The 13214-nt window shown below is 41.6% G+C and overlaps 1 protein-coding gene across 2 annotated transcripts in view; it reads right to left on the reverse strand.

The window, feature by feature from the left end:
- The window catches only part of FMN1 (formin 1), a 434454-nt gene that overhangs the window by 161434 nt on the left and 259806 nt on the right, over nt 1–13214 (reverse strand). For both annotated transcript variants that reach the window (XM_068965008.1, XM_068965009.1), the window contains 2 exons: nt 2265–2326; nt 28–116 (listed from right to left, as the gene is read on the reverse strand). In XM_068965008.1, coding sequence (XP_068821109.1) covers nt 28–116; nt 2265–2326 — 151 coding nt within the window. The remainder of the gene's footprint in view (nt 1–27; nt 117–2264; nt 2327–13214) is intronic.

Raw genomic sequence — 13214 nt, forward strand, 5'->3', positions numbered from 1 at the left:
AACAGAAAAGTGTTCAAGCATCCTTACTGCTCAGGTTTATCCAGCAGCTTCAATTCTTCCTCTTTGGATGTCTCATAATACTTTCTTATTTTAACGAGTTCATCCTCTTGGGCTCTCTGTGTTGAAATAGAAGCAAAACACACACAAAAATGAGCAGTGAGAATCTGTCTAAAGCAATACGTCTCAAAGTATGGTCTCTGGACCATCAGCATCACCTGTCACTAATTAGAAATGCCAACTGCAATTGCTGGCCCTATCATGGGTATAGGGCTTCCCAGGTGGCTCAGTGGTTTAAAAAAAAAAAATTTTGCCTGCCAATGCTGGAGATCCAGGTTCAGTTCCTGGGTTAGGAAGATCCCCTGGAAGAGGAGATGGCAACCTACTCCAGTATTCTTGCCTGAAGAATTCCATGGACAGAGGAGCCTAGTGGACTACACTCCATGGGGTCTCAAAGAGTCAGACATGACTTAGTGCAACTGAGCACACCTTGGACATACTTTATGCAGGAAGCAGGGCCAACACTCTTAAGAGGGGTTCAGAGAGCCACCCAGGTGATTCTCAGGCTAACGTTTGAAAATCACTGGCTAAAACCCAATGGTCAAATAAGTAACCTGAGCTGGATATACAAGCCAGGAATTTAATTGCTACCTTAAATGCCTAGTGTCTTTCCCTGTAAGACTGGATATGGTTCAAGCTCTCCTTAGCATTTGCTTCCTCATCCTCAAAACAGCCCTCCTAACTTACATAGGATCCTGATTTTTAAATTTCTGCTCAGCAGGCTCTCTCTGATTTTTCTAAGTATTTTCTGTCTGCACCACTTACTTTGCCATTTGGTCTCATACTTTCTCAATTTATCCACCTATGTCAGTTATATGCAGCTTACTGCCACTGTAAGCTAACAAGTACCCACCACATGCACAGTCCTGAGCCTGAGGCAACAACTAAAAGCCCCTAAAAGGCATTTTGCCTTTTACGAAGTCCTCCAACATCAAGCACTGCATCCTTGTGTTATAGAGGACTCCACCAAGGCTTAGACTAACCACCTGGTAAAGAGCTTGACGTGAAACATCTTTCTTCCGTAATTCCATGCTGCCCTCCAGGTATTCCACACATGTGCCAGGATGGCCTAGGATTCGTACATCCTCTTATTTATTAATGAAAGCCTTCCTAATAGAAACACGGGACATTCCCACCCATAATATTATATTGATACTAAACAGTTTCTGATATACAAGAAGGATGTAAAAACATGAAGGGAATTGGAAATCCTGCTAGACTGGATTATCACACTATGGAAATTTTCTGTGAGAGGTTTAAAGTCCCTGGGAATCGAAGTATTGAATCATTTTTTGAGCTTGGTAACCGAAGCATGCTATAGAGCTCTGGGAAATAGCATCACTCAGTAAAGAAGAATCTGGTTCAATCTATATATTCAAATCTAAAAGGAGTCAGTGAACCAGAGCAGTTAACAATTATGGGAACTGGGACTCTCCTGTGCCATATTCTCAAGAAAGTCTGTCAATTACTCTGGTTATTTACACATACAATCCACATTTAAAGACCATATATGTATACAGTGTTGCTCATTTTCAAAATACAGTGCTACTGCTATATATATCGAGCTCTATTTTAATAGTCACAGAAATCATGTAGAGCCTATTATAATCCCCATTGTACTGAGGATCAAACAGGTTTAGGAGTTTAACTGACTCAAGGCCACTCAGTTGTCCATGACAGAGCTGGATCTCAAACCTGAGTATCTCATTCTAAATTCAACACACACACTCACCATCCGATACTATTTCCCACATTCAATGCCATCAGCTTACTTGGACTAAAAGTAATCATCCAAGCTGGAGACCACATCCCCATTCCTCAGAAGATAACACTGGTTATACACCAATATTAAGCTGGTAACTTAGCTTCATTCACTCTGATTGCAAATCACAGGACTGCGTTCTGTGGCACAGATGTGGCCTCCCCATTGAACCACCTTCTCCTGTAAAAGAAATCTACTAAGCCAGATACCACAGTGTGGGGGAGGGATGTCAAGAACCTAGTGTTTCCTCATGTTTACTCTCATTTGAGCTTGCTTTTCTGTACCTTACTCTCTTCCACGCAATGTCAAAATTCCCACCATCAAAGAATATGAAAGGATCAGTGATTTTTTGGGTGGGAAGAGTCACATACAATGATTTTTTAGACATTAACATATTTTTTTAAAGTTAGTTAAGATACAGAAATCTGGAAACTCTGATACTCACGTTTTCATATAAGGCTGCCAGGGTTTCCAGATCAACCACAGAATCGTCCACGTTAAAAATGGCTGCCGAGCACCCAAAGAGAAAGAGAAAGGATATGAGGTTAGACCGGACTCTGCTGCACTAACATTTACTCCATGTCCAGCTACCAAGCAATGTAAACGTCTGCCCTCTCTCACACAGGTTGTCTTCTGACATGCTCTTGCCCCCTTTCCTTCTGCACCAGGGGGGCCCTGTGAAAGAAACCAAAATGGTTCTGATTGCTGGCCTAAGCCTTGGCCCTGCCTGCTTTAATTCCTCAAGCTTCGCATCCTTTCTGCAGTTTAATTTAGGCTCTGCAGGAGAAGTGTTTGTGTTTTAAAACTAAATCAGTTAGTAGGTTTGAAACACAATTTTAAATCTTTCTTCCCGCCTGGTAATTGAAGAGATTTAATACCTAATGCACCAGAACTGACGCTTGCCCATTACCAGGAAGAGGGAGAGAAAAAAGACGATGTTGGCAAATTAAATGAATTCAGGCATGTGATTTCAAGCACCTTTCCATGGCTGCTGCAAACATCTTGTTTGGATTAAAAAGACAAGAAAAAGAAATAATTGCATCAATGGCAAATTAAGATTATGGAAACCTCCCATGAGCAAGTCTTAAGGCAAGTTCTCGTTCCCATGGTTTTATTTGGATTCTACTTGTTCTGTATCTTAAATAAGTCGTTTAGCTGTTAACTAATATGCCTGTGATTTCATCTAAAGAGATTCCTTCCCATATATACCAGCATACAAACATGGAGATTTTAAAGCCTTAATGGATTTGGCAATCAAAGTACTTGAAATAGGCAGCTCCACATCTTTAAATAATTATTCAAAACTAATAAGGTTTGTTCCCTCAACCCCACCACCCTTCTCTGACTTTACATTGTGAAATTAACCAGCATGCTAGTAAATTTTCTCCGTGGCAGGCTAATTAATTTTATTAAACCAACCAGTGATATTTAGAATGCCTTAAAATTCTGCTCATCAACCATTACTCTGTTGGTTGGCATTATACCATGGTTTTGGAAAAGGTAGGGATCAAGGTAAAGGGCAGGTTGCTTTCAAATTGTTTTGCTTCTTCTGTGGTTTAGAATTGTATGAACCCCTTCATACAATTTTAATAAACTTAATTAACTGAGCTAAGATCATGTAACTTCACAGAATACTGAGAAATGTACTTAAAATTCCTTCACAGGGCACCTTCTCTAATTCAGGAGTTAATCAGCAAGCTGTTCCTCAGCTACATGGAGCAGTGAGAAAAGAAGCGATTAACAGGCAAGTGACAAAGTCAGTCATCTCAGACTCCACCAAGACATAGGAAAATTACACTCCTGAAGAGGCCAATCTAAAACCACAGAAGAAGAATGTCCTTTGGGGAAAGAAAGAAAGAATTCACCCTCCCAGGACTGTTATACTATGCATGGAGATAAGATGATTTTGCTAACTTATTAGAAGGACCAGGCATTTTTAAATGTCTGATACTTGAAGGAAACAAAAAAGAGCCAGGAACAATGTCTATTTTATGTAAATTCTAATAGTTTCCTATAAAAATCAGCCAATGAAAATGCAGTAAGACAAGGCAAAATTCTAAAAATAATTTATCAGAGATGTTCATTTCTAAACTAGGTACTACATATAACTGCAAGCTTACATATAATCAAGTGATCTTAACTAATGGGAAAGAGAAAGATCTGTTGGCTTCCTTTCCTGGTGAGTAAATATTTGAGTTTCAAAAGTTAATCAGTCTGGGTACCAGGTATACAATTTGATGGGTTATATCCTCAGCCAATTCCCCTCCAGTGTGCTAGGAAATGGAGGAAAACACGTAGGGAGGACGGGACTGGAGAATGGGCGTGGGCTCTGGCAACATTCATTTATTCATTCACCCAGCCCTCGAATAAATATTTGTTGAATGCGCACCCAGTTCTAGAAACTGTTCTAAAATGCTGTGATTATATAAATCAAATGTGTCTAAGACATTGAAGGCACTTGGTCTCATGAGACTTATACTCCAGCTTAGGGGATAGAAAATAAACAAGTAAATAGTTACAGATAATGATGTAAAGAAAGAGTAGAGCAATAAGCAACCTTAGAGAGGCTGATGGATGAAGGCTTCTTTGAAGAGGCAATATTTAAGCTAAGAGCTGAGCAGGTCAAATTCTATGAGTGTCTGGGGGAACAGCCTTCCAGTGAGAGGTAAGGACAGAAAGAGGTTTCTTATTTTGATGAAGGAATAAGCTCAAGATTCAGAAAAAGACCAAGATGACTATTATGGATGGAAGCAAAACTTACTACATGATCCTGGCACATTCCGTTCTATTAGGTTCAGCGTACTGACTCCAGTATTCTTGCCTGGGAAATCCCCTGGACAGAGAACCCTGGCAGGCTGCAATCCATGAGGTCACACAGAGTCGGATATAACTGAGCACACACACACACATTCATGCTGCTGCTAAGTCGCTTCAGTCGTGTCCGACTCTGTGCGACCCCACAGATGGCAGCCCACCAGGCTCCCCCGTCCCTGGGATTCTCCAGGCAAGAACTGGAGTGGGGTGCCATTGCCTTCTCTGACACACATTCATAGGATGGGTCTAATTTCACTTACTGAAAACATTAAAACAAGACGCATGCTCAACTGAGCTCATAGAACATTATGAGAAATCAAAATAGTACCTACAAATAGTGACTACTGTGATGTTAACTATACACACTGTACATGTTTTAATGCTTGATAATGCCTTATCTGCTTTAACATCTGGAAAGAATTAGAGAAAGAAGACTACCACTTTCTAGAATACTTGAGTGTTTCTGGTAGGAGCAGTTGCTATTTAAACCCTTTTGGTCCTTTAAAACCCCACTCAAGGCCCACCTTCAGAAGTGTTAACAGAAAAGGTATATGTGTGAATAACTCTAATTATGAAAAAAAATGTATTGAATGTCTTAAGGGAAATAAAAGATAACTTCGGGTCCATTTGGCCTTCCCTGGTGGCTCAGACAGAAAAGAAATAGCCTGCAATGTGGGAGACCTTGGTTTGATCCCTGGGTTGGGAAGATACCCTGGAGAAGGGAATGGCTACCCATTCCAGTGTTCTTGTCTAGAGAATTCCATGGATAGCCTGTAGCCTGGAGGGCTACAGTCCACGGGGTTGACCAAGAGTTGGACATGACTGAGTGACTGACACTTTCACTTTTCGGGTCTATTTAGAACGCTAACCTAATCTTAATTTCTCATTTCCATCTTTCCCATCAAAGCACTTTTCTTCGTACCACCCAAGTTACTATTTTTTCAATCAAAAATTTACTTTGATGTTTGAAATACCTCAGATGTCTTTCCTTTAAATACTGGGTAAAGTCCAGCCACATAGGCCTAATTTTTAAGTCCATTCCTTTCCTGGCCCTGAGTGACACTTCCAATCTCATCCTTTACCATTTCCACTGTTCCCAGGCCCCCTGAGCTCCAGCCACACACCTCTCTACTCCTGAACATTCCACAGTTTTCTCCCTTCCTGCCCCTCACCCTCCTAGGCCTTGGTGAAAAGTTTCCTCCCCTGGAAGGATGCTCCTTGACCTTTGGATCATTAAGTACTGATTCTTTACCTCTTCCACGGCACCACTCATATTTTATATTGGGTAAAAGAGTCTATTTTAAGAAGCCGTAAGTTGCTTAACACTGGATCGTGGAAGGTCTGTAGTCAGGGATTATTTCTACACATCTTGATAATCCCAGCCTCCAGCATAGTCCTGGGGGTAGTAACAGGAATAAGATAAATGTCTATAGATAAGACAGGTGTCCCAGAAATCCCAAAGAGTGAGTCTTGCTGCTATGTGTCAGGAAAAGTTCCTCGATAAAGACAGCATGGGGTTTTGAAAAAGAAAAACATAGACTTTTAAAAGGGATAGGACTGACGAATAAAAATAATATACTATGCATATCTGAATTAAGGTTGGTTGCCCACCCTTGTTTGTTTCCATTTAAAAAATCCAAGTATGGTGAGTAAAGCTGTACAATCATGCCCCATCCATATACTCAGTACAGATACAACGCTGGCCTGAATACTCCATACCTCAAAATCACTAAATTTTACAAGCAAATCTTCTCATTTTAAAAGAAAGAATAACGAAACTATCTTTCCTCTCATTCTTAACCTTCAAAGATGTTTTAGACAGTGGTATCACCATAGGCAAAAAGCTATGAGTGGAAATCCAACTGTTATACTGCTTTAGGCAGACAGCTAAAGCACCCATTTATTAATCATCATGAATCAAGCCAAGTCCATTCCAAGCACTCATAATCTGTAAATGGACAAGTGCCAGCGAATGTCAATGGGAAAGATGTGAGACATTCCCAGGATGAAGAAGCAGACACATACAGGCTCAGAGAACACACAGGCAACGGTGGAGAGCCCAAGTCTGGCTTGAAGAAAGTATTCCTTACATACAGTTTGGAGCAAGGTCCTGTGGAATCCTGAAGGCCAAGGTCAAGAGCCTGTGGTACATCGCAGGGATGCCATGAGCACTGATGAGCAGGTGAGGCAATGGGACAGAGTTCTAGTACACAGGATAGAGCAGAATTTGGAAAGAATGGTTTAGAACTTAGCTCAGCATGGCAGAGGTAGTGAAAGCTAGAGTACTGTGGACAGAAAGAACAGAACAGGAGAGAAAGACTGCAGAGCCCTGGGGAGTGCTGCCATCAACTGAGCCCAGGGAAGCAAGTCTGGTGTCAAATCAGCCTGAGGTTTTCCATCTAGGTGTGGAGGGAGGGCTTGGGCCACCACGAAATAGGCAGAGGAGCTGACAAGGTGATTATGTCTGATGCTGTCCCCTTAGGACCCGGGGGAGCAGTTGGGGAGAGGAAGAAGTCGATGGAGAGGTTAATTTAGGCTCAATGCCAAGTATCCCGCTGAGGTTTCTCCTCTTCCACATGAGGAGCTTAAAACTGAAAAAGTAAAATAAAGTTCAGAGGTGGAAGCAGCACTGAAACGAGATCATCTGGTTGAGCCTAGGAACTTAAGAAATTAAACACTTTCTATTATTTCTATTTTACAGGGTGGCCAGGGAAGGTTAGGCTATTGGCCAAAGGGGTGAAAAGTAAAAAAAAGCCAAAGTCCCGTGACTCACAGGAGAGTCGTCTTGGATGTACATACTCCTGCCTTCTATTTACCATGAACAGTTTAAGTTCCTACAAGGGTCAGAATCTATACGTGATCCTGCTAGTCCCCAGATACGGGACAGTGTGTTACAGAATTAATTCTTGAAAGCACTCACTATCAAATTTAGAAGCAGTCTATGGACCTATTCTGTTAGTTAATTGACAAATACATCAAAGAAAGAAATCAGTAATTGATTAAAATATTTTTGGAGTTACCTAGGACCAGGTAGCCCCCTCCACTTTATACTTGCAAAAACATACTCTATTTCTCTCTCTCATACACACAAAACCCTTTATATCATATAAGTTGAATAAGCAAATACCGGCCTACACAATTCTCCAGCACATCTTCAAGCCCTTATACAGTATTTCAAGTAATTCTCTAGCTTTTGCTCCCATCTGTATCAGGCTCATTATACCAACACTTCCGCACATGGTGTCAGAAAGGTGAAGTGCCAAATTCACAAAGGGGAGACCCCAACAACTCATTGCTACTGTGATATCAATCATGGCTGGTGGTTTTTACTTTTATCTCCCTCTCTCCTTAGTTACCCCTGCTCCCACTGTCAGTTCAGTTAGAATATTTCACCTACACCTCACAATATGTCGAGAGGAAATAGACACACGCTGTGAAAAGCTGGTAATTTTATTGGGTTCCTTTACCTTTAAAAATCTGTTACTTGGTCAAGTCTGGTTTCTGGGCTCCTTTTCTGCAGGGAAATTGAGGCAAACATTTTTATGTGGTCCTCTGGTGCCTGCTCTGTACTCCGAGAATTATATACACAAGGATCATTAGAGTAGGGTTTCGCCCATTAAGATATAATAACCGTCAGCAGGGACAAAAAGCAGATCAGTATCACAAATTCAAACTAACAGGCGCACATAAAAACTATGCGCCTGCTTCAGGCGCAGGGACGGGGGTCAAGGTCTCACACAATAGGTAAATTCCCTCTCCACTTTGGAGACAGCTTTTTCACAAGAGCGGGGTAAGGAGAAAGAACAGGCAAGAATTCTCACAGCTCTCCAGCCATTTTTAACCCTGAATGCTTTTCTATCCCAAAGCGCACCTTGTCCGAATAAAGAATGGTTGTGTTTGCTGTTCTGAAGGGTTTCTAATCAGTAAAAAACATGTACTCACTCAAGAGAGCTGTTGATCAAAGTGGTATCTTTGGGCAAGAAACATATGACAGTCTGAGGCAGGAAATATTCCTTTTACTGTCGTTCAGTCGCTAAGTCGTGCCTGGCTCTTTGCGATCCCATAGACTGCAACACACCAGGCTTCCTTGTTCTTCACTATCTCCTGGAGTTTGCTCAAATTCATGTCCATTGAGTCAGTGATGCTATCTAACTATTCTTAGTTTGTTGGGTTAGACCAAGTAAATCTGGTTGTCCATGGTGTGAAACATGTCACATGGGTAGGGTTGGGTTGCTTTAGCAGGCTTTGGCTATTGCTAGTTTTAAAACTGGAGCCTATCATACAGAGTGAAGTAAGCCAGAAAGAAAAACACCAATACAGTATACTAACACATATATATGGAATTTAGAAAGATGGTAACAATGACCCTATATGCGAGACAGCAAAAGAGACACAGACGTAAAGAACAGTCTTTTGGACTCTGTGGGAGAAGGCGAGGGTGGGATGACTTGAGAGGGTAGCGTTGAAACGTGTATAGTATCATATGCGAAGCGGATCACCAGTCCAGGTTTGATGCATGAGACAGGGTGCTCACGGTTGGTGCACTGGGATGACCCTGAGGGATGGGATGGAGAGGGAGGTGGGTTCAGGATGAGGAACACATGTACACCCATGGCTGATTCATGTTGATGTATGGCAAAAACCACTACAATATTGTAAAGTAATTAGCCTCCAATTAAATGAATAAATAAAAAAAAAACAGCCTCTATGTAGCCCATTGTATGCTTCTTTGCATTACCTTCAGTAGTTGACACCTTTTACAAGTGGGTGTTTAAAGATCCTTTTCAAGTGGAATAGATTTATTCTCAGTCCAAGAAAAGCAAAGGTGAATATTTGATTATCAATAGAAATTATTTTGTTAGCAATCTTAGTTTCCAAATAGCCAACATAAAACTCAGCTCTTTCAACCAAATTATGATTTTTTAGGGCTTGACAAATAATTTGTAAGGAAAAGAGAATGGAATGGAGAAAGCAACATGGAAGGCCTTGGGGTTTTTTGTCTTGTTGGTTTATTTTGGCCATTTTGATCATGGCGTGTGGGATCTTAGTTCCCTGACCTGGGATCAAATTCATGCCCCCTGTCTTGAAAGCATGGAGTCTTAACCACTGGACCATCAGGGAAGTCCCAAGCCCTGGGGTTTTTAAACTCTCAGGTAATCTAACCCTCAAAATTCCCACAAACCAATTCCTCTGACCCAGAAAGAAGGTAGTCTTGGCAGAATCTGGAAGCTGAGGAAAGGCAAAGCAGGACTATTTCCCCACAGTCTCACCTCCCAATGAGGCCAGCACTGAGAATGAAGACCAAACTTGTAACGAAACTGGACAAGAGGTGAAAAGAAGGGGGCCAGGCAGAGAAAAGTGTCAAAGAACCACACAGAGGCCAGAACGAGAGCTGCACAGAACCTGCCCCACAGAAAGCTCAGTACCCAGGTCTCTCCACAACGGCCAGAACACTGCTATAACCTTTCCGCCATATGTCTCACTCTTTCCCTACTGACCACCATGCTTCTCCTCCGATGGCACCAGGCCCACCTGTGCCTCATTCCACACACATATCCAGAGCAAATGCTGAGGGCAGCAATTATTAAGCAGCTTAAAGGCATCTCTGTGCACTCTACCAGAGAGTGGGGAAAGCAGACGGGCAGTACTAGAGATGAATACTTAATTAGTAGCTTGCTTTTATTGGGAACTTGCTGTGTGCAAGGCATTGTTCTAACCATTTTACATTTACTCATACAAGGAAGATTCTACTGTTGCCCTGAGTTTTACAGGCAATGAAACTAAGGCATGAAGAATGGTTTCCCAAGCTCAGTTCCATAACCAAATTGACTGGACCATGACTGTACTTCTTTTAGCCTTTGTAAGTGTCAGTCTAGAAATAATCACTTCACCGAAAGGAGACCTGGGAGAAGGAAATGGCAACCCACTCCAGTGTCCTTCCCTGGAGAATCCTGCGGACAGAGGAGCCTGGTGGGCTGCTGTCCGTGGGGTCACACAGAGTCGGACACAACTGAAGCAACTTAGCAGCAAAGGAGACCTGAGTTTGACCCTTGGGTTGGGAAAATCCCTTGGAGAAGGGAATGACTACCCACTCCAGTATTTTTGCCTGAAGAATTCTTGGGACAGAGGAGCCTAGTGGGGTACAGTCCAAGGGGTCACAAAAAGTCAGACACGACCGAGCAACTAACACTTTCACTTCTCAAAATTCTCACCACACACACATACAAAAGTGCTAACCAACTACCTATTAAAAGTCTACACAGAAACCTTTGCCTCTGAATGGCATCACATGTTTTATACTTCAATCAGCAGTCTCCCAGTAGGAACTATAGATAGCCCAGGCTACAAAAATGTCATTTGTGTATTATACACATCCATAATGCCACCATTATTTAATTATTGCTAATACTTAATTCACTTCTATGGTCCTTTTTTAAAATTTGTGGCCACATCCCATGGGCATGTGGGTCCTTAGTTCCCCAACCACAGACTGAACTCGAGCCCCCTGCATTGGAAGGTGGAGAATTAACCACTGGACCACCAGAGAAACCCCTCAAATATGCTATCTTAATATACGTCATAAGACAATCAAACTTCAATCTTTGTTAATAATTCACAGTTACTGACAATAATCAGTATTGTGGTTCCCAATCATAGCAAAAAAGAATGTCTAAAAACAAAAGGAAACCCAGAACTTGAAAAGGCATTATCTTAGAAGAAAAGAAAATCTAAAAAAGAAATCAACAGTAATATAAAATCCATTTTACTTAAAAAGATATTACTAACTGCAATTTTATACTGCATGCCAGAACTGACTAAAAAGGGCAGCGAAGGCACAAAAAATGAAGACACACAAACAAAAGTTGCCTCCAGACCCATAAAGAATAGCAACTATCAAGGGAATATATTTTACGATCTTATCTGCATTGCCAAACACTTGCTGGTGCATCATGTGACTTGGTACAGACCTTTATTCAAGCTTTGTTGGAGACAGGAGGCAAGTGTAAATGAACAGTGTAAACAGGAGCCAGCTAGCAGGTCACAGAAATAACCACCCCAAAAGGGACACGTCTAGTCTGTCCCCAAAGCTCCAAATCACTCAACCTCATCAAGCAAAAATCCCAATTCTTGTCTAAGTTGAGGCGTGTACTCGCCCACAAGGTGCCTTTTATAGGTGCAATTAAAATTGTCCATGGTTCAAACCTCAAAGAGGGGCACAAGCGTAGAGTTCACAGCACTTCCGCGCCTTCACTGCCTCTCCTCTCTGCAGGGCAGTGGGCAGTGCAATGAGAAACAGTCTGGGCTAAGCTGCTTCTGTCCCTCCATTAGTTCTGGTTCTTTTAAGCCAAAATTACATTCCAGGCAGATTGGATGGTCTCAGCCAGTTGCCTGAAGGTAAAGTACAAAAGAAACGCCACCCTTGGCTTTCTGGACCCAGCTCTGAGAGGGGAGGAATGCACAGGGGTTCAGAGAGAGGTGGGTGGGACCCTGCCGCTCAGGTGTTTTAGACTCAGCAGGAAGAAACGAGAGCTGGGAAAGGACATATGGCAGCATTAGAGCTACTGTTTATATTCATCCCCAAACTGAGCTCTGCCCATGCTTAATAAGTTGATTGACCCTGATGCCTTCCTTTGGTATATCAGTAGGTCATGACTACCTGTCACCATCGGTGACAAACTCTTTCACACGTGGCTTCCTCACTTGCTCCTTTCCTTCCAATGTACTGTGATTTGGTAGCAGTGGTGGCGGTGGCGGGGGGTGGGTCGTGGGGATTAAATAACATTTTCTGATTATAAAATCTAGTTTTAACTAAACTTGACAAAATAAACCAGTTGGTTTCAAAAGATTCCTGAAGAGAAACCCCAGACTGAAGATAATCCATCAACAATAAGAAAAGCGGCACAGCACAGGCTTGACTGCTAGTATAAGTTCTTCATCAATTGTGGAATGAACTGGAAACGGGGACAGTTGAATTAGATCTGCCAAGATGCTGACCTCCATACATTATAGCAGAATTTATCAAGAGACTGTTTGAAATGTGGGTTTAAATCCACTATTTTTAATAATAAGCTTCATTTTATGTATATATTGAGCCATGAGATACTAGCTGTTGAGAATTTAAAGCTATCAAAATCAGTAACACATTTAAAAATATTAATCTCAATTTAATTTATATCTTTGTATTCATTTTATAATGTGACTATTAGTTCTGTTACACATTTACATGACGTACAAGTTCTTAAAAACATATCTTGAGAAGCATGCTCTAAAATTTTTACTGGCAGAGGTGCACAATAAAAATTTTGCCCTTTGAGTATAGGTCTTCCAGACCAGAATTAGAATGTTCCTCAGGAAGGTCCTGCAGACAGTGACTGCAGCCATGAAACTAAAAGATGCTTGCTCCTTGGAAAAGAAGCTATGAAAAACCTAGATAGTGTATTAAAAAGCAGAGACATCCCTTTGCTGACAAAGGCCCGTATAGTTAAAGCTATGGTTTTTCCAGTAGTCATGCACAGATGTGAGAGTTGGACCATAAAGAAGGCTGAGCACTGAAGAATTGATGGTTTCTAACTGTGGTGCT

This window comes from Capricornis sumatraensis, chromosome 2 (assembly GCF_032405125.1).
Source record: "Capricornis sumatraensis isolate serow.1 chromosome 2, serow.2, whole genome shotgun sequence".
In the NCBI taxonomy this organism is placed as follows: domain Eukaryota; kingdom Metazoa; phylum Chordata; class Mammalia; order Artiodactyla; family Bovidae; genus Capricornis; species Capricornis sumatraensis.